Source organism: Bombina bombina, chromosome 12, assembly GCF_027579735.1.
Source record: "Bombina bombina isolate aBomBom1 chromosome 12, aBomBom1.pri, whole genome shotgun sequence".
Classification (NCBI taxonomy): Eukaryota; Metazoa; Chordata; class Amphibia; order Anura; family Bombinatoridae; genus Bombina; species Bombina bombina.
Window position 1 is genome coordinate 26,508,286 of NC_069510.1, and position 22,785 is coordinate 26,531,070.

The 22,785-nt window shown below is 36.2% G+C and overlaps 1 protein-coding gene across 1 annotated transcript in view; it reads right to left on the minus strand.

Annotated features, from left to right (window-relative positions):
* CACNA1B (calcium voltage-gated channel subunit alpha1 B) overlaps positions 1-22,785 on the minus strand; it is a 575,803-nt gene that overhangs the window by 41,600 nt on the left and 511,418 nt on the right. Inside the window, exons 39-43 of the mRNA XM_053695819.1 lie at positions 17,918-18,045; positions 13,707-13,803; positions 6,524-6,632; positions 4,861-4,968; positions 4,036-4,148 (exon numbers count right to left, since the gene is read on the minus strand). Coding sequence (XP_053551794.1) covers positions 4,036-4,148; positions 4,861-4,968; positions 6,524-6,632; positions 13,707-13,803; positions 17,918-18,045 — 555 coding nt within the window. The remainder of the gene's footprint in view (positions 1-4,035; positions 4,149-4,860; positions 4,969-6,523; positions 6,633-13,706; positions 13,804-17,917; positions 18,046-22,785) is intronic.

Here is a 22,785-nt window from a genome sequence, read left to right on the forward strand (position 1 = left end):
CCTACTCTCTGTAATCAGAGAACAGGGTATTGCGGTGTTTCGATATCTTGGTACTAGCTCAGTCTTTACATTCTGCCGAATCTCACACAAATCAACTAGTGTTGTTTCTTCAAAGACATGGTTGGAGGATCAATTTACCAAATAGTTCCTTAATTCCTCAGACAAGGGTCACCTTTTTAGGTTTCCAGATAGATTCAGTGTCCATAACTCTGTCTCTAACTGACAAGAGACAAATAAAATTGGTTTTAGCCTGTTGAAACCTTCAGTCTCAATCATTCTCTTCAGTGGCTATGTGCATGGAAGTTTTAGGTCTCAGGACTGCAACATCGGACGCGATCCCATTTGCTCGTTTTCATATGAGACCTCTTCAGCTTTGTATGCTGAACCAATGGTGCAGGGATTATACAAGGATATCACAATTAATATCCTTAGATCCCAATGTTCGACTCTCTCTAACTTGGTGGTTAGATCACCATCGTATAGTTCAAGGGGCCTCTTTTGTTCGTCCAACCTAGACTGTAATCACAACAGATGCAAGTCTTTCAGGTTGGGGAGCTGTCTGGGGATCTCTGACAGCACAAGGGGTTTGGAAATCTCAAGAGGCGAGGTTACCAATCAATATTTTAGAACTCTGTGCTATTTTCAGGGCTTTTCAGGTTTGGCCTCTGTTGAAGAGAGAACCGTTCATTTGTTTTCAGACAGACAATATCACAACTGTGGCATATGTCAATCAACAGGGTGGGACTCACAGATATGAAAGAAGTATCTCGGATACATTCTTGGGCAGAATCCAGCTCTTGTCTAATTTCTGCAGTACATATCCCAGGTGTAGACAATTGGGAAGCAGATTATCTCAGCCATCAGACTTTACATCCGGGGGAGTGGTCTCTCCATCCAGATGTGTTTTTTCAGATTGTTCAGATGTGGGGTCTTCCAGAAATAGATCTGATGGCTTCCCATCTAAACAAGAAACTTCCCAAGTACTTGGCCAGGTCCAGGGATCCTCAGACGGAGTCGGTGGATGCGTTAGCAGTTCCTTGGTTTTACCAACCTCCTTATATCTTCCCGCCTCTGGTTCTTCTTCCAAGAGTGATCGCCAAGATCATCATGGAACAATCATTTGTGTTTCTGGTAGCACCAGCATGGCCTCACAGGTTCTGGTATGCGGATCTTGTCCGGATGTCCAGTTGCCAACCTTGGCCACTTCCTTTAAGACCAGACCTTCTGTCTCAAGGACCATTTTTCCATCAGGATCTCAAATCATTAAATTTGAAGGTATGGAAATTGAACGCTTAGTGCTTAGTAATAGAGGTTTCTCTGACTCAGTGATTGATACTATGTTACAGGCTCGTAAATCTGTTTCTAGGAAGATTTATTATCGAGTTTGGAAGACATATTTCATGGTGTTCTCATAAATTATCCTGGCATTCTTTTAGAATTCCTAGAATTTTACAGTTTCTTCAGGATGGTTTGGATAAAGGTTTGTCTGCAAGTTGCTTGAAGGGACAAATCTCTGCTCTTTCTGTTTTATTTCACAGAAAGATTGCTAAGCTTCCTGATATTCACTGTTTTGTGCAGGCTTTGGTTCATATCAAGCCTGTCATTAAATCAATCTCTCCTCCTTTGAGTCTTAATTTGGTTTTGAAGGCTTTAGGCTCCTCCTTTTGAGCCTATGCATCCTTTGGATATTAAACTACTTTCTTGGAAAGTGTTGTTCCTTTTGGCTATCTCTTCTGCTAGAAGAGTTTCCGAATTATCTGCTCTTTCTTGTGAGTCTCCTTTTCTGATTTTCCATCAGGATAAGGCAGTTTTGCGGACTTCATTTAAATGTTTACCTAAAGTTGTGAATTCTAACAACATTAATAGGGAAATTGTTGTTCCCTCTTTGTGTTCTAATCCTAAGAATTCTTTGGAGAGATCCTTACATTCTCTGGATGTTGTAAGAGCTTTGAAATATTATGTTGAAGTTACTAAAGATTTCAGGAAGACTTCTAGTCTATTTGTTGTCTTTTCTGGTCCTAGGAAAGGTCAGAAAGCTTCTGCCATTTCCTTGGCATCTTGGTTAAAGCTTTTGATTCATCAGGCTTATTTGGAGCCGGGTCAGGCCCTGCCTCATAGAATCACAGCTCATTCTACTAGATCAGTTTCCACTTTGTGGGCTTTTAGGAATAAAGCTTCAGTTGATCAGATTTGCAAAGCAGCAACTTGGTCTACTTTGCATACATTTACTAAATTCTAGTGTTTTGATGTATTTGCCTCTTCGGAAGCAGTTTTTTGGTAGAAGAGTTCTTCAGGCAGCTGTTTCAGTTTGATACCTCTGCTTATGTTTTAAGTTTTTTCTTTTTAGTTATGAGAAAAACTTATTTTTTTGGATGTGAATTTAATGTTTTAAGCGGAAAATGGTTGTTTTTATTTTTATCCCTCCCTCTCTAGTAACTCTTCTGTGGAGTACCACATCTATCCCACACGTCACTAGCTCATGGACTCTTGACAATTACATGAAAGAAAACATAATTTATGTAAGAACGTACCTGATAAATTAATTTATTTCATATTGGCAAGAGTCCATTAGACCCACCCTTTTTATGGTGGTTATGTTTTTTTGTATAAAGCACAATTATATTACCAGTTCCTTTTTTGATGCTTTTTACTCCTTTTTCTATCACCCCACTACTTGGCTATTTGTTGAACTGAATTATGGGTGTGGTGAGGGGTGTATTTATAGGCATTTTGAGGTTTGGGAAACTTTGCCCCTCCTCGTAGGATTATATGTCCCATATGTCACTAGCTCATGGACTCTTGCCAATATGAAAGAAATTAATTTATCAGGTAAGGTCTTACATAAATTATGTTTTTGTGCTTTTGTTTTCTCTCTCCAAAAAACTTTATTGTTCTGAAATAAAAAAAAAATGTAAATCCCCCGACCTCTAAAATTAATAGAATCACAAAAATTATGTATACTGTACTACTGCACCTGGTCAGCAAAGACGAATAATCAGGGCACATTATACTCAAAATAATAATTTCATTCATAAGAAAGTGCGGAATTAAATATGCTGATTTTTTTTGCCTGATTTAAATTGCACCTAATACAGCAGTATCAGTAAAGTACTTCATTGGTTGATAGCAATTTCCTTTTCATGCTTATTGGTTGATAGTAGAATGAACATCTGTGCCTATCAGTCAATGAACATTATTAGAACGCACACAGCTGATACTTCTGTATTCATTTAGATTTAAAGTGTCATAATAACTGAAAAATTACACGCTCTAATTTGTTATAGCATGGGATTTTAACACTATCAACCCTACACTACTGTGTGTTAAACTCCAGCAAATGCCCCTCAGGACCAACGGTAAAAAACAATAGTGGTTTGGTCGATAGTCATAAAATTGTGATTTTAAACAACTTTCCAATTTACTTTTATCATCAATTTTGCTTTGTTCTCTTGATATTCTTAGTTGAAAGCTAAACCTAGGTAGGCTCATATGCTAATTTCTTAGCCCTTGAAGGCAGCATCTTATCTGAATGCATTTTGATTTTTTTCACAACTAGAGGGCGTTAGTTCATGTGTGCCATATAGACATACATTGTGCTCACTCCTGTAGAGTTACTTAGGAGTCAGCACTGATTGGCTAAAATGAAAGTCTGTCAAAAGAACTGAAATAAGGGGGCAGAGGCTTAGATACAAGGTAATCACAGAGGTACAAAGTGTATTAATATAACTGTGTTGGTTATGCAAAACTGGGGAATGGGTAATAAAGGGATTATCTATCTTTTTAAACAATACAAATTCTGGTGTAGATTGTCCCTTTAACATTAAACTCATACTTTGCTAGAATTGCTGACATTTGTATTTATTGTGTAGAAATGTACAGATTTCTTGTTTACGTTCCTCTGATACATGAAAACTTCATAGATTTGTAATCTTTATGTAAATGAATAAATATTAGTTGTCTGCTCAATGGGAAATTATTTTAAAATTTTTATGCAAAATTTCAAAACCATGTACTGTATGTCCTATGATTTGATACCTGAGACAGAACTCCGTGTGGCTGGTGAGACTGATCGCGGTTGTTTTTGTTCTGTTTGTAGAAGTCAAAGATCATAAGCGCAGCGTATACTTTTCCGACCGTCATTTCATCAGCTGAGGCAAGTGGCAAAGAGAAATTAAAATAAAAAAAGGACGAATGACACTGGCAAGAAATCACAAGGGCAAAATAAAAAGGTCCGCATTACGCAGAACATGGTATAAAAAGGAAAACTGAACAATGATTTGTCGATAAGATCACTGATTAATTAAAGAGACATGATAACCAAATGTTGAAGCGCTTGAAAGTGATGCAGCATAGCTGTAAAAAGCTGACTAGAAAATATCACCTGAATATGTAAAAAAGAAAGATATTTAACCTCAATATTTCCTCAGTAGCCACATCCCATTGTAAAGATACTTTAAGCAGCCAATCAGGATGCTAGTCCCAGGACTTGCAAGGAAGCGTGCATCTGGCATGTGCAGACACAGTCATGTTATTTCTCTCCACAGTTTAAGGAAGTTTATTATGAAATCTTACTAATTCAAAGCATGACCTCAGCAATGCTGATGGGCTATTTTTTTGTCAACTTATATCTGGACAGTAACTCAAGATTACTGTTCACAGAGCACTTACTTTTGCGAGCTGGATACATTTTAAGGTAAAATATCTTCTTTTTTTACATAGCGATGCTCATGTGATATTTTCTTATCAGCTTTTTACAGTTATACTGCATCACTTGCAAGTGATTTAGCATATGAGTATTATGTCCCTTTAATGACGTTTATGGACCTGTAAATTAGATAGTAAGTACAGATAGTTTCTTACGTTTGTGAGGTGGTACCAGTAAATCCAGAATCTTCTGGGACAGGTTGGGCCATACTGTGGTTATTTCCTTCCGTAGCTCAGAGTCACATTCATGTTGCTTTATTCCACCTTCAGACAGAATAAAGTGTGCTTTAAGTAAAGTCTGAGCAAATATTTCCTTGTTCCATAGACCATAGACCTATTATCTATCATATCTGGATGCTATACAGCTGTTTAATACAGAAAAAACGATTAACACGATGCCCTTGAAGCATTTCCTAGTTCCTTCTTATTTATTTACATCTTAAATAGACATCATAGTCATCTACATAACTCCAAACATTTTCAGAAGCCAGTCCAAGCTGACCAAAATAATACATTTATTTATAGGTTCTATATTCCAATTAGTCATTTTTATTGAAAAACAGGTATACATTTCCAAAATGTTTGTGTTTAGATCAAATGAAAAAATGTGGAACCATAAAAAGTGTGTAAAGGGACACTAAACCCAATTTCTTTTTCACGATTTAGATAGAGCAGTAATTTTATGCAGCAATGCACTACTGGGAGCTAGCTTAATGCATTGGATGAGCCAATAACATGAGGCATATAAGTGCAGCCACCAATCAGCAACTCCTGAGTCTACCTAGGTATCCTTTTCAACAACAAATACCAAGAGAACAAAACAAAAGAGATAATAGAAGTCAATTAAAAAGTTGTTTAAAATCACATGCTCTGTCTGAATTATGAAAGAAAAAAAAATGTGTTTTTCATATCCCTTTAACACATCACTTTCAGTGAGGTCCCCACACAAATCATATTTTTTTGTTGTTGTTTGCTTTTAAGTAGACCAACAACTTTGAGAAAATAACTTTAATTAACCCCACATTTCTTTCATGATTCAGATACAGCATGCAATTTTAAGCAACTTTTTAATTTACTCCTATTATAGTTTTTTCTTCGTTCTCTTGATATATTTATTTGAAAAAGCAGGAATGATAGCTTTGGAGCCGGCCCATTTTAGGTTCAGCACCTGGGTTGCACTTGCTGATTTGATGGCTAAATGTAGCCACCAATCAGCAAGTGCTATCCAGTGTTCTGAAGCAAAAATAGGCTGTCTCCAAAGCTTTTATAAAAGTGGTTAGTCTCCTGAAAAGCAAACAAAAAAACCAAAATATGATTTGTGTGGGGACCTCACTGAAATTAATGTGTTAAAGGGATATGAAAGCCAACTTTTTTTTTTCCTTTCATGATTCAGACAGAGCATGTGATTTTAAACAACTTTTTAATTGACTTCTATTATGTCTTGGTATTTGTTGTTAAAAAGGATACCTAGGTAGGCTCAGGAGCTGCTGATTGGTGACTGCACTTATATGCCTCGTGTTATTGGCTCACCCAATGCAGTCAGGTAGCTCCCAGTAGTGCATTGCTGCATCTTCAACAAAGGATACCAAGAAAATGAAGCAAATTTGATCATAGAAGTCAATTGGAAAGTTGTTTAAAATTATATGTTCTATCCAAATCCCAAAAATAAGAATACAATGAGTTTCATGTCCCTTTAATACAATTAGTGAAATAAGTAAAAACAGATTTAGCACAGGGATGTGAAACGATTCCACACTGAAGGGTTTAAAGTCTTTTACTACAGCTTGACACGGGGACATTTGACCTCAAATGAACCAACCTGCAGCCAATTTGATATCCAGAGCCGTCCGAATTAAAGCCATAAGTGTAGAGGTGAAATGAACCGTTAGATCTGTGTCTGAGATTGGCATATTCATCCGTACAAGGCGCTGCAGAAAAACCACAGCTGTCATAAGGAGACTTACTGATTCTACTTACCTAAAACATGCACCAAATCGCTCATATTCCGCAAGTGCGTAGGGCAGTGATTCTCAACCAATTTTGCACGGCGTTCACCTAATTTAATTGACTTTAATAAACTTTTATTTGCCTCCAGTTTTATATTAAGTTGAACTTTTTTTTTTTTAAATTAACCACTTGAGTGCTAACGATAACGTTCCCACGTGCAAATTTAATTTCCCATTTTTAAAAGTGCATTTTCATATTCAATTTTTTTTTATCTGCATGGGAAAAGTTACATTTTTATCGGCAGAAGCACTTTAGGTTGTTAGTCTGAAATCATTTTTGACTTAAAGGGACATGAAACCCAAATTTTTTCTTTAATGATTCAGATATAGAATACAATTTAAACAACTTTCTAATTTACTTCTATTATCTAATTTGTTTCATTATCTTGGTATCATTTGTTGAAGGAGCAGCAATGCACTAATGGTTTCTAACTGAACACATTGGTGAGCCAATCCCAATCGATATATATATGCAGCCACGAATCAACAACTAGAACCTAGGCTCTCTGCTGCTCGTGAGCTTGCCTAGATACACCTTTCAGCAAAGGATAACAAGAGAAGGAAGCAAATTAAATGATAGAAGTAAACTGGAAAGTTGTTTAAAATTGTATTCTCTATCTGAATCACAAAATAAAATATTTGGGGGTTTCATGTCCCTTTAAGGGACAAAATCAAACGTTCATGATTCACACAGATGTAAATATATAATATATTTAGAGAGAGAGATACACTTTTATTATCTCTTTGGTAGTTCCTTTCCATGAAGTTTACTTTGGCTATTGTGTGACTTTAAGCACATGGTAAAAAAAAAGCAACAGAAAGCAGTGCAAAAGAATAATTTTATAGGAACATAAACCCTCCAAAAATGTCATGATTTAGATAAAGTGTAATTTTTAACAGACTTTCCAATTTACTTTTATTAGCACGTTGACTTTGTTCTCTTGTTATCCTTTGTTGTAAAGCAGGGGGTTAAATGTGCACGTGACTGGAGCAGTAGTTTTATAATTATACATCTGCATGAACAGTAGGTGGCAGCAGTGCTTTCTGCTGTGTACTGCTGCAGAATTATGAACCCTACCTATCTAGATGTCTCTTCAACAAAGAATATCATGAGAACAAAGTCAATTTGATAATAGAAGTAAAATAAAAACTGTTTTGAAATTGTATGCTCTGTCTGAATCACTAATACATTTTTTGGGGGGTTTCCTGTTCTTAAGATGTTGCTAACAACATAGCACACACAAACACAGTATGCTTAAAAATATACAAAGCATCAACCCCAACTCCATATATAAGGGTAGATATTAAACATCTCTTGCTCTTGCGTGGTACAAAGTGCAATGTTTACTTCAAAGCAAAAGGTGTTTAAAAGGGATTTTTTTTTATTTTGTTGTGTATATCTATCTATCTATCTATCTATCTACATACATACACACACACACACATATATATATATATATATATATATATATAGATAGATATTTTTTATTATTATTATTTTTTTTAAATTGTTCTAAATGTAGAAACTTCTATTTTTTAAAGGGATAAGAAACCCAAAATGTTTCTTTCATGATTCAGATAGAACATGCGATTTTCAACAACTATCAAATTTACTTGTTATCAATTTTTCTTTGTTCTCTTGGTATCTATTGTTGTTCTTTAGCACTATATGGCAGCAGTTTTACAAGAATGATATCCATTTATAAGATCACTAGATCCTGTAGATGCCTACCTAGGTATCTCTTCAACACAGAATATCATGGGAAGTTGGAACAAGGTAAATTTGATAACAGAATTAAATTTGAACCTTTTTTTTTAATTTGACATGCTCTGTCTGAATCACAAAATACATTTTAAAGGTTTTATATCCCTTTAATAGATGATTAAATTAGTATAATGCAATAATTTTTCTCAGTGAGTTATATTTTTATATTTTAGGGTCCCAAATATTATTGATAGTTCATCTGCATAATTAGTGATATTAGTCCCTTTTTATCTTCTAAAGAGGGCTGTAACTCAAGTAATGTGCTTCATGAGGTAACTATCAATACATAAGCAATACAGCTTATGAATAAATCAGGACTTCCCATAAAAAACAATCATGAGCTGCACCAGCAGAGTTATAAAGTTGTATGTAGAAATCATGCATGCCCTCTAGTGGCCAAATCTAGTCATTGAGCTAAACTGGGAGCTTATTATTGGTCGGCTTAGCTGCAGATGCCATGAATCAGATTAATGTACTTCTGTTTATTCAGTAAAAGCCTTTAATTTCTTGCTCATACACAGAAATTTCAAAACCAGAATTGAACACACCCCCTTGTCTTAGTTGATAAGTCAGAGAAAATCAATTTTTTGTTTTTTAAATAAATTTTAACTTTGGAATTTGCGCTATTTTAAACAACTTTTTGATTCACTTATATTATCTAATTTGCTTTGCTCTCTTGGAATCCTTTGTTGAAAAGTAAACCTAGTTAGGCTCAGAAACAGCTCCCTGTAGTACATTGCTGTACCTACGTATGCTTTAAATAAAGGATGCAGATAGAGCAAATTAAATTTGATAGACAATAATAGTAAATTGGAAAGGTGTTTAAAAGTTTATGCTCTTCCTGAATCATAAAAGTTAATTTTTTACTTTACTGTCCATGGTACATAAGAAACTTCCAGCTGCTACGTGTCAAACGTGACCTTTATTACTTTTGGATAGGGTCCAAACAAGCAATGTATTGATCCTAGAACATGCTCTTATTCATAAATAAGCATGATTAAGGGCATTCTCTAGGTCCGAAACGTTGCTTGTTTGGACACTATGCAAAAGTAACAAAGGTAAGGTTTGACACATAGAAGCTGGAAGTTTCTTATGTATATTTATTGTTGGGCTTGGTCAGCCCTTGTTGAATGCTGCTACTCATTTGTGCTGTCTTCAGCATGCCCTGGACTCATGCACACTCCCACATCCTACCTAGGTATGTCCTACAGAAAGGCATACACTTTTTAAATTACAATAGTGCGTATATGAGAAAATATCAATATACAGTGCTTTTTGGTAACAAAGAAACTTGTATTATGCATTACTTTTAAAAAAAACTATGGCTTCTGTGTGCTTTAACTCACTGGGCCTCCTAACACAATATAAAATATTAATATTTATAGAATACTATAATTTGAAAATCCCCATCAAGACTCAATATAGATCTTATCTGAAGCTGTAACAATACAGTATATGACAGTAATTCATGTTAAATATATTAAAATAACATGCATGGGATGACCAAATCTACATCATTTTACTCTTTTTTTCATGCTCTGCGTCTCAAGTAGGATAATTAAAAATAAATATCTTGGTGCCAATATTGTATGAAAGTTTATTCAACTTGTTTAGATCCTTTTCTGATTTGGTGTAAAAAAAAAATAGATTTTAGCTTCAATAACATTTTGTTGGAAATTTACCAAATGGTTGATGCAGCTGGGAACGTTAAATGGGATGGAGCAATTGTTTTTTCTGTTTGCGTTAATATATCTCTTACTCCAAATATAATATCCCCCCTTTGTCTAGCAAATAAGCATTATTTTTGTATTTATTTGTGTTTTAATGTAACTTGTAAAGGTTTTCGCTGAACAAAATGGTTGAGAGTCACTCAGTATCCCATACATCAAAAAAGGTTTATCATGCACTCTTGTGTATAGGATAGGCAAAGAAAAAGATCAGGTGACAGAGAGAGGGCTAAATCATTGCCGTCTTGATACTTTGTTTCCAATTCCAAGTAACTGAACAATAATATTTTTGTTTTAGATGTTGATAGTCTGTCTAACCCCTTCAATGTTTTGAGAAATCTACAGTGAAGGAGCTAAACTGTAGTTAACTTTTCTTAATTTATTTGGAGATAATACTTGGAATATATATAACTTAATTCTCAAAAAAATAAACTCAGAATAAAAGAGCGGTATATAACAAAAATAAAAATAAAAAAAATAAAAGAAGGGATAGAGAGAAACACTAAGAGAGAGAATTAAAGAGATGGAAAGAACAGTGTAGAAGACTTGAGAGAGGTACAAGAGGGTAAGGGAGAGAGATAGACAGAAAAAAAGACAGAGCGAGAGATGAGAGAAAGACCGGACAAGAGGGAAAGAAAGAGAGGGGAGTAAGAGGGAGAGAAAGGAAGATGAGTGAGGGAGAGCATAAGAAATATATTACAAAGTAACAGGGAGAGAGAGAAAGAAAGAGGGAAGGATAGAGAGAGAGAGAAAGAGAGGGAGAGAGAGAAAGAAAGAAAGAAAGAAAGAAAGAAAGAGGGAAGGATAGAGAGAGAGAGAGAGAGAGAGAGAGAAAGAGAGGGAGAGAAAGAAAGAAAGAGAGAGAGAGAGAGAGAGAGAGAGAGAGAGAAAGAGAGAGAGAGAGAAAAGAGAGAGAGAGAGAGAGAAAAGAGAGAGAGAAAGAAAGAAAGAGAGGGAGGAAGGGGGAGAGAGAGAGAGGGGGGAGAGAGAGAGAAAAGAGAGAAAGAGAGAGAGAGAGAGAGAGAGAGAGAAAGAGAGAAAGAGAGAAAGAGAGAGAAAAGAGAGAGAGAAAGAGAGAAAGAAAGAGAGGGAGGAAGGGAGAGAGAGAGAGAGAGAGAGAGAGGGGGGGGGGGGAGAGAGAGAGAGAGAGAGAGAGAGAGGGGGGAGAAAGAGAGAGAAAGAGAGATGATGAGAGAGAAAGAGATAGAGAGAGATAGAGAGAGATAGAGAGATAAAGGGAGAGAGAAAAAAATATATATATAGAGAGAAATAAAGAGCGAGAGAGAGAGATAGAGGGACAGAGAGATAGAGAGAGCAAGAGAGAGAGAGACAGAGAGAGAGAGAGAGAGAGAGAGAGAGGGATAGAGAGAGAGAGGGATAGAGAGAGAGAGAGAGAAAGAGGAAGAGAGAGAGAGAGTGGGGGAAAGAGAGAGAGAGAAAGAGGGAAAGAGAGAGAGAAAGAGGGAAAGAGAGAGAGAGAGAAAGAATAAAAAGATAAACAGGGAAGAAATATGACAGAGACACTGGAAGGGACATTAACTAAAATACAGAGATAAAAAAAGAAGAAAAAAAAGGAAATTGGTGTAAAAAAAAAGGGAGCAAATAAATTTCAATATATAAAGCGAAATCTAAATATATAAACAGAAGAGTTGAACAAGAAAGAACTGTAACATTTAGACTGATTGACAGAAAGAAATAACTAGGGGTAAGAGATATAGAAACGTGAGCACATATTTATGCAGTAAACATAGACCATGCACTGATTGTCATGCAACAGAACATGCGACAAGCAACGTGCAAACCAGAGCCACAAGTTGTTGGAGATTTATCTGCGTGTGTAAAAGCCTGAAAGGATAAATGACAGAGGCAGCTTGTGACAGCTAATGAGACTGGGGCAAAGACTATGTGCGCCCCCATTAACCCTTATAAAAGCATTGAGATCCTGAGCATAGGCTGACACAAAGGCCTACAGATCTCGCCAATCATGATAGGGTGTTACCCACAGGCTTCTTAAGGTAATGGGGAGATTGAGAGATGCTTTGCAGATCTTACAAAGCGCAAGTTCTGCAGGACTGGGCACCTACTGTGTTATTGGAGTAACAGTGGGTAAAGCAGGAAGAAAAAAAAGGGAGAGGAGAGCAGAAATCACAGGGAGAAATACACAGCACGGTACGGGCACAGTACAGAGACAGGATAAGGCTGGAAACCAGTGAGGCAGAGTTACTGGTGCAGGGTGTACACAGTTGATCTACCTTATATGCCACGCGTGCGGGGCATTTCTTTCCCAGGCCAAGGGGAGGGGGCATGTGTCGAAGCATCTCGTACATGTCAGTGTAACCAATGCGCCCACTGCAGCAACGGAAAGGTGGGGCACATGGTGCAGGAGCAAAGACAAAAGGACGCATGGAGAGGGAGGACAGACAGTCAATGGCAGACAGATATAGCAGGTGACAAATTGCCATGGTAAAATATGGACAAATTGTCAAGTGAAAAACATGGATTTGGACCCAAATAGAACATCAAGATGAAGGAGAAGAAATAAAAAAAAAACCAATGATGTATCGAGGAACAACAGATGTAGCAAATTAAAAGTCACAGGAGATAAAGCAAGATGTACGCACAAGAGAATGATGGGTCCATAGTAGAGGAACAAGAGAACGTGGCCACAAAAAGAGGAAAACAACATAAAAAAGACACATAGAGAAAGAAAAAAAATGATAAATGTAAGGTTTAGAGGAACAAATTTAGGCAAGGAAAAAAAGAGAAGCATGAACAAGTGGGGGAAAAATGAGATGGGGACATTACAGGGGAGCAATGTAAAGTGAAACAAGAGATGGAAGCCAAGCATGGGATGGAGGTATGGGAGGGAAACAGACAAAAAAAAAACATATCTGATTAGCTTGAAACTGGACAGTCCTGTAACCGAACCACAGGTATGTTTTTTCTAAGTGAAGGTAGAAGGAAAGGAAGGATATGGTTGCTGCATGTCTTCTGTACAAACATCTCATGATACAGAAGCTCAGCAGAGTTGATTCTTGAGCAGAGTGGGTGACCCTTGGAATCTGGCACAGAAGAGCACCTATGATATTTTATGGTCTCTTGTCCTTGCCAGAAGGGGCACCCGTTTAAACCTTTCAATGCCACATTTCTCAAGGTGCTTTCTACATCTCTATGGCATTAAATGGAATAAACAACATTCACCATGCTTTGGAAGGGGAAGGTAGCCTCACCGAAGATAAACCATAAGATATACTTAAATTTCCATAATAACACCCCACATCTTCTATGGCCATCACCCGCTTAAAATCCCCTAAAAAATCCTGAGGAACTCTCTGGTGAAGCTACCTGTAACCCTCATTGGCAGGGGTGGAAGCATAATGAGGTGGTTGAGGGTAATGCTGGCCTCACATACCCATGCAGGCACAGCACCCTTAGTCGTTCTCAGACTTTCCCATTGCCCCGAGCCCCATTTGGCATGGATGCAAACTTGCTTAGGCTGCAAACCTTGTATGCTACCCTCGACGGGCAGCGTTTCCCCAGCCCCAGTGGAGGGGCAATTACACGCAATAAATTGTACATATCCTTATAGTGTATTCGGCAACTAGAAAAAGAACAGTAAATCAGGGAAATAAAAACACCTCAAATCCTGTCCTAACCAAGCACGTGGGACACACATAGATACTGATTGAAGGCTAGAAAATGTGTCCCACCTTGATACGTATTAGAAAGTTTTCCAAAAGGCCTTCATTATTCTAGACAAAATACTTCTTCAATTTATTTAATCCAATAGTTTGAGGCTGTGATATGTTGATAACTAGATGTTCTCTGTAGGACCAGTTAGTAATAAATCATCTATAATGTCTTAAACATAAGACTTGATAAGTCTAATTACTGATATGCTTTTGTATTAATCTATTGCTTCAGAACAAAATAACATCCAGTACATCTGATATCACCACCGAAACAAGTGAATCAATTATTTTTAGCATGCCAATTATACATCTAAGATATGAATACAAAGTTGTAATCTAACTTAATGATGATTCATTTAAACAGACTATAAATAATCTAAGAATCTATGAATATATTCACTCTAGATTTGGGTTGTTCAAAATATTGTTGCCATTTTTTTATTTTATCTAAAAGAGGACATGTCAAAATGTATATGGTTTTTGTTTTGTTAAAAAATGCACATTCCTGTACTAAATTAACCAGTGTTGTCTTATCAGACGTGTAGAAGCTTGTCCTTTTAAAGCTATGTATACGAATTATTATTTTGTGTACAGGTCCTTGAAGGATGCTAAGAAGACAGAATTTTAGAATTCCTCTCCTCTAACACATAAAACTAAACTATTTTCGTCTATTTCGATTTAGCTACATAGATACAACAAAAAGGGACGCTGTACTAACAAAAATATAGTATGCACATAAAATAACAGCATTTAAAGGGTCCAGAAATTTAAAATGAAACATTTGTAATTTTTTTTGTAGCACATATAGTTTAAAAAACAAAACAAAAAAAAACCCTCCAATTTATTTATATTGTGAAATTTTAGGGTCAATTCCAATTTTTCTGATATTCTTGTCTGACATTAGTTTTTTATTTTATTAAAACGATCACAATCTTTCTGCGTTAAACATAGCTGAGGATGATAATTGTCGTGATATTTGATCTCGATTTCCTCACAACGGCACTGTTAATGGTAGATAACGGCTGTCGATGAAACAAAACTGAAATGGGTTTGCGGTATTAACAGAGTTCATGTGTGTTGCAATTGGGTAGAGTGGTATCTGATAAGTGCTAAAGAATCTGAAGAATATTTGTATAAGGGCATAATTGATATACTGAACATGTTTGCTCAATTCATTTTTTAAAAAAAAAAACTTATTTATTAAAGAGATATGAAACACAATTCTTTTTTTCTGATTCAGATAGAGCATGTCATTTTCAGCAACTTTCAAATTTACTCCTATTATCAATTTACTTTGTTCTCTTGGTATCTTTATTTAAAAGAAGGAATCTAAGCTTAGAGGCCGGCCCATTTTTGGTTCATCACCCTGGGTAGCGCTTGCTGATTGGTTGCTAAATGTAGCGTTACCCAGGGTGCTGAACTAAATGTAGCAACCAATTAGCAAGCGCTACCCAGGGGGTTCTGAACCAAAAATGGGCCGACTCCTAAGCTTTTATTCCTGCTTTTTAAAATAAAATAAAGATTCCAAGAGAACGAAGAAAAAAATGAGAATAGATGAAATGAAAAAGTTGCTTAAAATTGCATGCTCTTTCTGAATCATGAAAGAAAAACACAATTGGTATCATATCCCTTTAATATAAATATTATTTGTATTTATTAATATAAAGTATTAACAAATATAAAATATTAATAATTAAACTCCCCCCCCCCAATTATTGAGAAAACCGTTATTGATTTGCTGACATTTTCATCTAAAATCAAGAAGAAAAGTGCAGGAAATTTATTTTGATAAGAAGAAAGTGCGTGCAAAGTTACAAGGTTAAAAATATCACCAAAAGTTTGGAACCTCATTGTGCAGAAGGAAGTTTGTCTTTGTTGAATAACTATTACTGTAGGAAGGTGGCAACACATGGTTTTTAGATCTTCAAAACACAATTTTTGTGACTTTTATTTTCTGAAAAAACCTGTGAAAATAATCTTGGTTGCTAATAAACAAGACCGAAAGGCAAACGGTTAAAGGGAAATTTAACTGCTGAGTATAACTACAGTAGCAGGTTACTAATTCCTTACAAGTATCAGTTATTGAAGCTCTGCATTTTCACCGTGGGGCGCCATCTTGGAGCTTATATATTTGTTATGTATCTTTTAAACTGTACACAAAACTGCATAAATGTAACACTTCTGCCCTCTATTATGTGAGCTAAACTGAACTGCAAGGTACAGCTGGCAAAAAGTCAGTTACATCACTGATCTGTGAAAGTGCACAGCTTCCGTCACATGATGCAACAATACGCTACAAGATGGCGGCTCCCAGTATAAAATGCAGAGCTTTACCAGCTGGCTTCTGTAATGAGTTAAAAGAGAACAGCTTCTAAGAGATCTGCAGCTATAGGAGGGAAACAATAGGAAAGTAGTGACCGTGCTAATGTAGCTGTACCCAGCTGTTTAATGTCCGTTTGGCGATTGCCAATAAAAATCCAGTTTAAGAAGCTGAAATGACTGTAACTTACAATCACAAAAATGTGTATAAAATAAAAAGTAAGATTGTACAAGCGTGACTGCTAAATGCCATTTTTAGATGTTGCAGTTGCAATTTTTGTTTTCTTACGTGGCCTGCAGATCTCATTAGTTGTACGAGTTATCACATATATGTCTATGAAATAGATCTACATAAGTATATTCATGTCCCGCCAACTATTGATGGACTATACAATAGCGATGAGTATAGGTTTATTAAATCTAGACCATATATTCATATAAATAAAATAAACAAATGTTAACACAATTTCAGTTGATATAAAAAATAATAATACATGATTATTATCAATAGTGTACAACCTATTAATGCTAACTGGCTCTCACACTCCTATAGGTGAACAGTAACACAGCTCACAAACATAAAAAAAATAAAAAAATAAACTATTTTTGACACAAGAACATCTAATTATGTTATCAAAATTATCTAATTAGTATCAAAAACTATAAAATATTTAAAATGTCCTCCTTTAGATTCAACAAAGAAAATCAGTTGGTGAAATCATTCAATAGAAAACATCTCAATAGGTTTTTTAAAGTATCAAATTATTCTACATATTTTTGGCTACTACAGTCTAACATAGCTGAAAAAAACCCTCTTACCATTTTTATTAATCTGTATAAATTTCATTAAACAAAATATTGTTAGATAATGTTTCACCTGTAAAAAATATGTAGTTCTACATATAATGTTAAAACAATTCATAATACAAATATGTTCCCACTTGTGATGAAATAATGATTAATATTACTGTTATACGGAGGGCTTTCCCACAAAGGGGACTGTAATCATTTCTGGCACTTTGCCTTTGACTTATTAAACAAGGGTATTAATAGTCTTTTATGGGAAAGCTTTGGCTATTTCATAGATGAAATCAATAGAAAACTATTGTAAAAAAAAGTAGACTAATGACGGACATTGTTAAGGTACCCTTTATGTCATATGCTGGAAAAAAGGAAATACAAAAGCCTTAATTGCTTTAAAACTAGGAATCAAGACAATTATGTCATCAATAAATTGCTCCAGTAATCTTTAAATGGGAGGGGGAAACTATTAAATAGGCTACTGTTATTTCTACTGTCAACATTTGTGCAGGATATGTAATGTAAATATGGATACTCTATATGGCATATTTATAAACTGTCCTTCTGCCCTTTGGTTATTGTTATGAGCAGCTGAAGTCAAGAAGGTTGAATCTTATTAACATACTAACTTATATAGAGAATAATGTAATCTATAGTCATCTCAGTACTGTGAAACAATTATATACATAGTTATATTACAGACACATACAACACTTTTATTTGCTTTTGAGGATCATGGATATCAGGGAACACTGTTCATATTCACAAATAAATTATGTATAACAAAATATGAAGCCCTAAAAATTGTTCCTTTTCGACAGTGACCTCTTTTTTTGCAGTTAGTTTTATTTTCTAAGATAATAAACATGTGGGCAAATTTTGCAGTCATGTTCTTTTACATACCAAGCAGCTGGGTCATACTCTGCCCAGACACGGATAAATTCATCCAGGTGGTGTGGACCCAAGATTGAAGAGTCACGCGTCAGATATTCAAAATTATCCATGATGACGGCCACAAAGAGATTTAGCATCTATTCAAAGGAAACACAAACAACAACAACAACAAAAAAAATACATTAAAAAGGAATTTAAAGGTGATGGTCACAAAAGAAAAAATGGTTATAGACACCAAGTCTAACCAGGCACATAGTAAATATTGATAACAGTACAGAAAATGTGTGTGGGGGACATCAATCTTTTTTTTACATAGATATGTGGGGTGTCCACTGAAATCTTGGAATACTCTGGACAACTAAATCCAAAAATGTTGTCAAATTATTCTAACAAAGTAGAATTCTTAGAAATGTTTCAGGACACAATTAAGGGCCGAATGATATTTAACAGTTGTTAATATTATAGACCAGCTCATTGATTAATAAAACTCTAATTTCTATACATTGTGCAGCTTTCAATGTTAGTTTTGGAAACTCCATTTCCAAATTAGCCCTGCTTATGTTATTACAGTGTTTAACATTGTTCTGTGGTAACAATGGAACCTTATAACATTAGAACAGCATTCCACAGGCTTAAAAATTGATGGAAACTGAGAGGATATCAGAAAATCATGACAGATTAAGATAAATGAACCAAGAGAAGCAAGGTACTTGCTCTAGTGAAGACTACCAACTGGGACCAATTACTTAATCTGTCAGATTGTATTACAAGTATAAGTACTCATTTTCTGCCAAGGTTCCTTGACATGTTTTAACCTTAATGCTTTTTAAATGTGGTTTTAATACAAGTACTAGAGATCCACTATCAGTATTTGTTACATATCTAAATATTTAAACATCAAATATAAAGTTTAATCTGGAGAAATTAGTCTTTCATCTCCAAAACTCCAGAGAATAGTAATCCCATTTACTGAATGTTTATTCAGTAAAATAAGTTTGTCAATGAGAAAACCTTTTCTAGGGGAAAAAGAGCATTTATAGCTACAGATGTCCTAAAATTTGTAAATTGAAACCTGTCCTATAGAAATTAATTATCCATTCCTTTTTATTATTATCCAGGACCTGTCACTAAGGAGGGATATTGGCTATTTTGCTTGGGTTTGGCCATTAGATACCTACATTCTATTCTGACCTTGTAATCTCCACAAAAGTCATACTCAGCAGCATATCCCTACATGGTAACGTATGGTGTATTACCATCTAGATTTGGAATCTTTTACAAGATAACGCACACATGGATGTCATGACAATACCATGTGTGTCATCATCCTTCTTAAGTGAGCATCTGTCATGCGGTCTTCATTCAATTTTTAGTTATCTGTTTATGCCTTAGATTTGACCATAGCTTGCTTTGGACCATGATAACCATTAAGTTTTAGAGTTTGTCTTTGTTTTTTGTCACCAGTCATGGGGGCCGATTTATGAAAGTGCGAACGACAACACCATATGTCGTCTGCATTTATCATTGCACAAACATTTCACTAGAAATGATTGTGCAATGCAGCCCCCTACACATTCACGGACAATCAACTGCTAACAGGGGGTGTCAATCAACCCGATCGTATGTGATCTGGCGGATTGCTGTCTGCTGCCTCAGAGCAGGTGGACAAGTTAAGGAGCAGCTGTCTTAAGACCACTGCTTCTTAACTTCTGTTACCGGCAAGCCTCAAGGCTCGCACGGAAACAGGTGTATACGGCCCCATACTGCCCCCTGCACATGCCGCCCCCTGCATATTCGTGGCCAATCAGCTGCTAGCAGAGGGTGTCAATCAAAACAATCGTATGCAATCGGGCGGATTGCTTTCCGCCGCCTCAAAGTAGGTGGACGATTTAAGGAGCAGTGGTCTTAAGACCACTGCTTTTTAACTCCGGTTTCCAGCGAGCCTGAAGACTCGCACGGAATAGGGTGTATACGGCCCCATTCGGGTCCTGATAAATTGGCCCCTTGGGCTCCATAATCTTGATCTCTAGATAAACCTGATCAATATCACATCTAACAAATACAAGATCCACCTACTCATGGGCTAGTACTAATTGATGTCCTGCATAGCATGGTCCATCTTTGGGAAGAAAGAAACAATGTATTCTTCTCATAAACATGCCCATATCATGCCAGAATCTATGACGACATCTATATTGATGTCTATTGGGATTTCAGGATTGGAAGTGAGGATGCTTTCTGTGTGAAAGGGAGCACTACTTGTGTGAAGGGAGCACTACTTACAAAAATTCACTGGGTTAACATGATATTTAAGAGGTTGATTCTGAAAATAAATGGCCAATTGATTTGACTGTTCTTCCATTGTGTGTCTAGTTCATTCTTGTATTCATTAACATATGTCATAAAAACCACATGGAGATTTGATTCCCCATGTCTTTGTATCTTCTATCTTCATCCATCCGGCGTGGAGCGGCTCCATCTTCAAGACATCCGGCGGGGAGCATCTGCTTCTGACGGCGGCTAACGAAGAATGAAGGTTCCTTTAAGGGACATCATCCCAGATGGCGTCCCTTGAATTCCGATTGGCTGATAGAATTCTATCAGCCAATCAGAATTAAATGTGAAAAAATCCTATTGGCTGATGCAATCAGCCAATAGGATTGAGCTTTAATCCTATCAGCCAATGCAAGCTCAATCCTATTGGCTGATTGAATCAGCTAATAGGATTAAAGCTCAATCCTATTGGCTGATTGCATCAGCCAATAGGATTTTTTTCACCTTTAATTCCGATTGGCTGATAGAATTCTATCAGCCAATCGGAATTCAAGGGACGCCATCTTGAATGACATCCCTTAAAGGAACCTTCATTCTTCATTAGCCGTCGTCAGAAGAGGATGCTCCGCGCCAGATGTCTTGAAGATGGAGCCGCTCCACGCCAGATGGATGAAGATAGAAGATGCCGTCTAGATGAAGACTTCTGCCGGCTTGGATGAAGACTTCGGCCGGCTTCACTGAGGACTTCTGTCGCTTCGTTGAGGATGGATGTCCGGTCTTCAAAAACTGTATGTGGATCTTCGGGGGTTAGTGTTAGATTTTTTAAGGGTTTATTGGGGGAGTTTTATTTTTAGCTTAGGGTTTGGGCTGAAAAAAAGCTAAATGCCCTTTTAACGGCAATGCCGATACAAATGCCCTTTTCAGGGCAATGGGGAGCTTAGGTTTTTTAGATAGGACTTTATTTGGGGGGTTTGGTTGTGTGGGTAGTGGGTTTTACTGTTGGGGGGTTGTTTGTATTTTTTTTTACAGGTAAAAGACATGATTTATTTGGGGCAATGCCCCACAAAAGGCCCATTTAAGGGCTATTGGTAGTTTAGTTTAGGCTAGGGCTTTTTTTTATTTTGGGGGGGCTTTTTTATTTTGATAGGGCTATTAGATTAGGTGTAATTAGTTTAAATATTTGATCATTTATTTTTTATTTTGTGTAATTTAGTGTTTGTTTTTTTGTAATTTAGTTAATTGTATTTAATTATTATAATTTATTTAATTGTAGTGTAAAGTTAAGTTTTAGTGTAAGACATATTAGTTATATTGTAGTTAGCATAGGGTTTATTTTATAGGTAAGTATTTCGTTTTAAATAGGAATTATTTAGTTAATGATAGTAATATTGATTTAGATTTATTTTAATTATATTAAAGTTAGTGGGTGTTAGGGTTAGACTTAGGGTTAGGTTTAAGGGTTAATAACTTTAGTATAGTGGCGGTGATTTTCTGGGCAGCAGATTAGGGGTTAATAATAGTAATGCAGGTTGCGGCGATGTTAGGGACAGCAGATTAGGGGTTAATAATATTTAACTAGTGTTTGCGATGCGGGAGTACGACGGTTTAGGGGTTAATATGTTTATTATAGTGGCAGCGATGTCCGGAGCGGCAGATTAGGGGCTAATAATTTTATTTTAGTGTTTGCAATGTGGGAGGGCCTCGGTTTAGGGGTTAATAGGTAGTTTATGGGTGTTAGTGTACTTTTTAGCACTTTAGTTATGAGTTTTATGTTACAGCTTTGTAACATAAAAGCCATAACTACTGACTTTCAGTTTACGGTATGGATCTTGATGGTATAGGCTGTACCGCTCACTTTTTGGCTGGACATGCAAACTCGTAATACCGGCGCTGTGGAAGTTCCATTGAAAAAGGACTTATTGAAAGCTGCGGTAGTTACGTTGCGTTACGGCCAAAAAAGTGTGCCGTACACCTATACCTGCAAAACTCGTAATACCAGCGGTAGTGAAAAGAGCCATAACGCTGCTTTTTCACCCATAAAGCAAAACTCGTAATCTAGCCGATTGTGTTTTACTCCATAAATGGATCCACTTCTTTAAATTCCATTGAGTGTTACTTCATAAATTGATCCACTTTTATGAATTCCAATGAGTGCTCCTCCATAAATGGATCCACTTCTATAAATTCTATTGAGTGTTCCTCCATAAATGGATCCACTTCTATGAATTCCATTGAGTGTTCCTCCAAAAATGGATCAACTTCTATGAATTACATTGAGTGCTCCTCCAAAAATGGATACACTTCTATAAATTCCATTGAGTGTTCCTCCATAAATGGATCCACTTCTATGAATTCCATTGGTTGCTCCTCCATAAATAGATCCACTTCTATAAATTCCATTGAGTGCTCCTCCATAAATAAATCCACTTCTATAAATTCCACTGAGTGCTCCTGCATAAATGGATCCACTTCTATAAATTCCATTGAGTGTTCCTGCATAAATGGATCCACTTCTATAAATTATATTGAGTGCTCCTGCATAAATGGATCCACTTCTTTAAATTCAATTGAGTGCTCTTGCATAAATGGATCCACTTGTATAA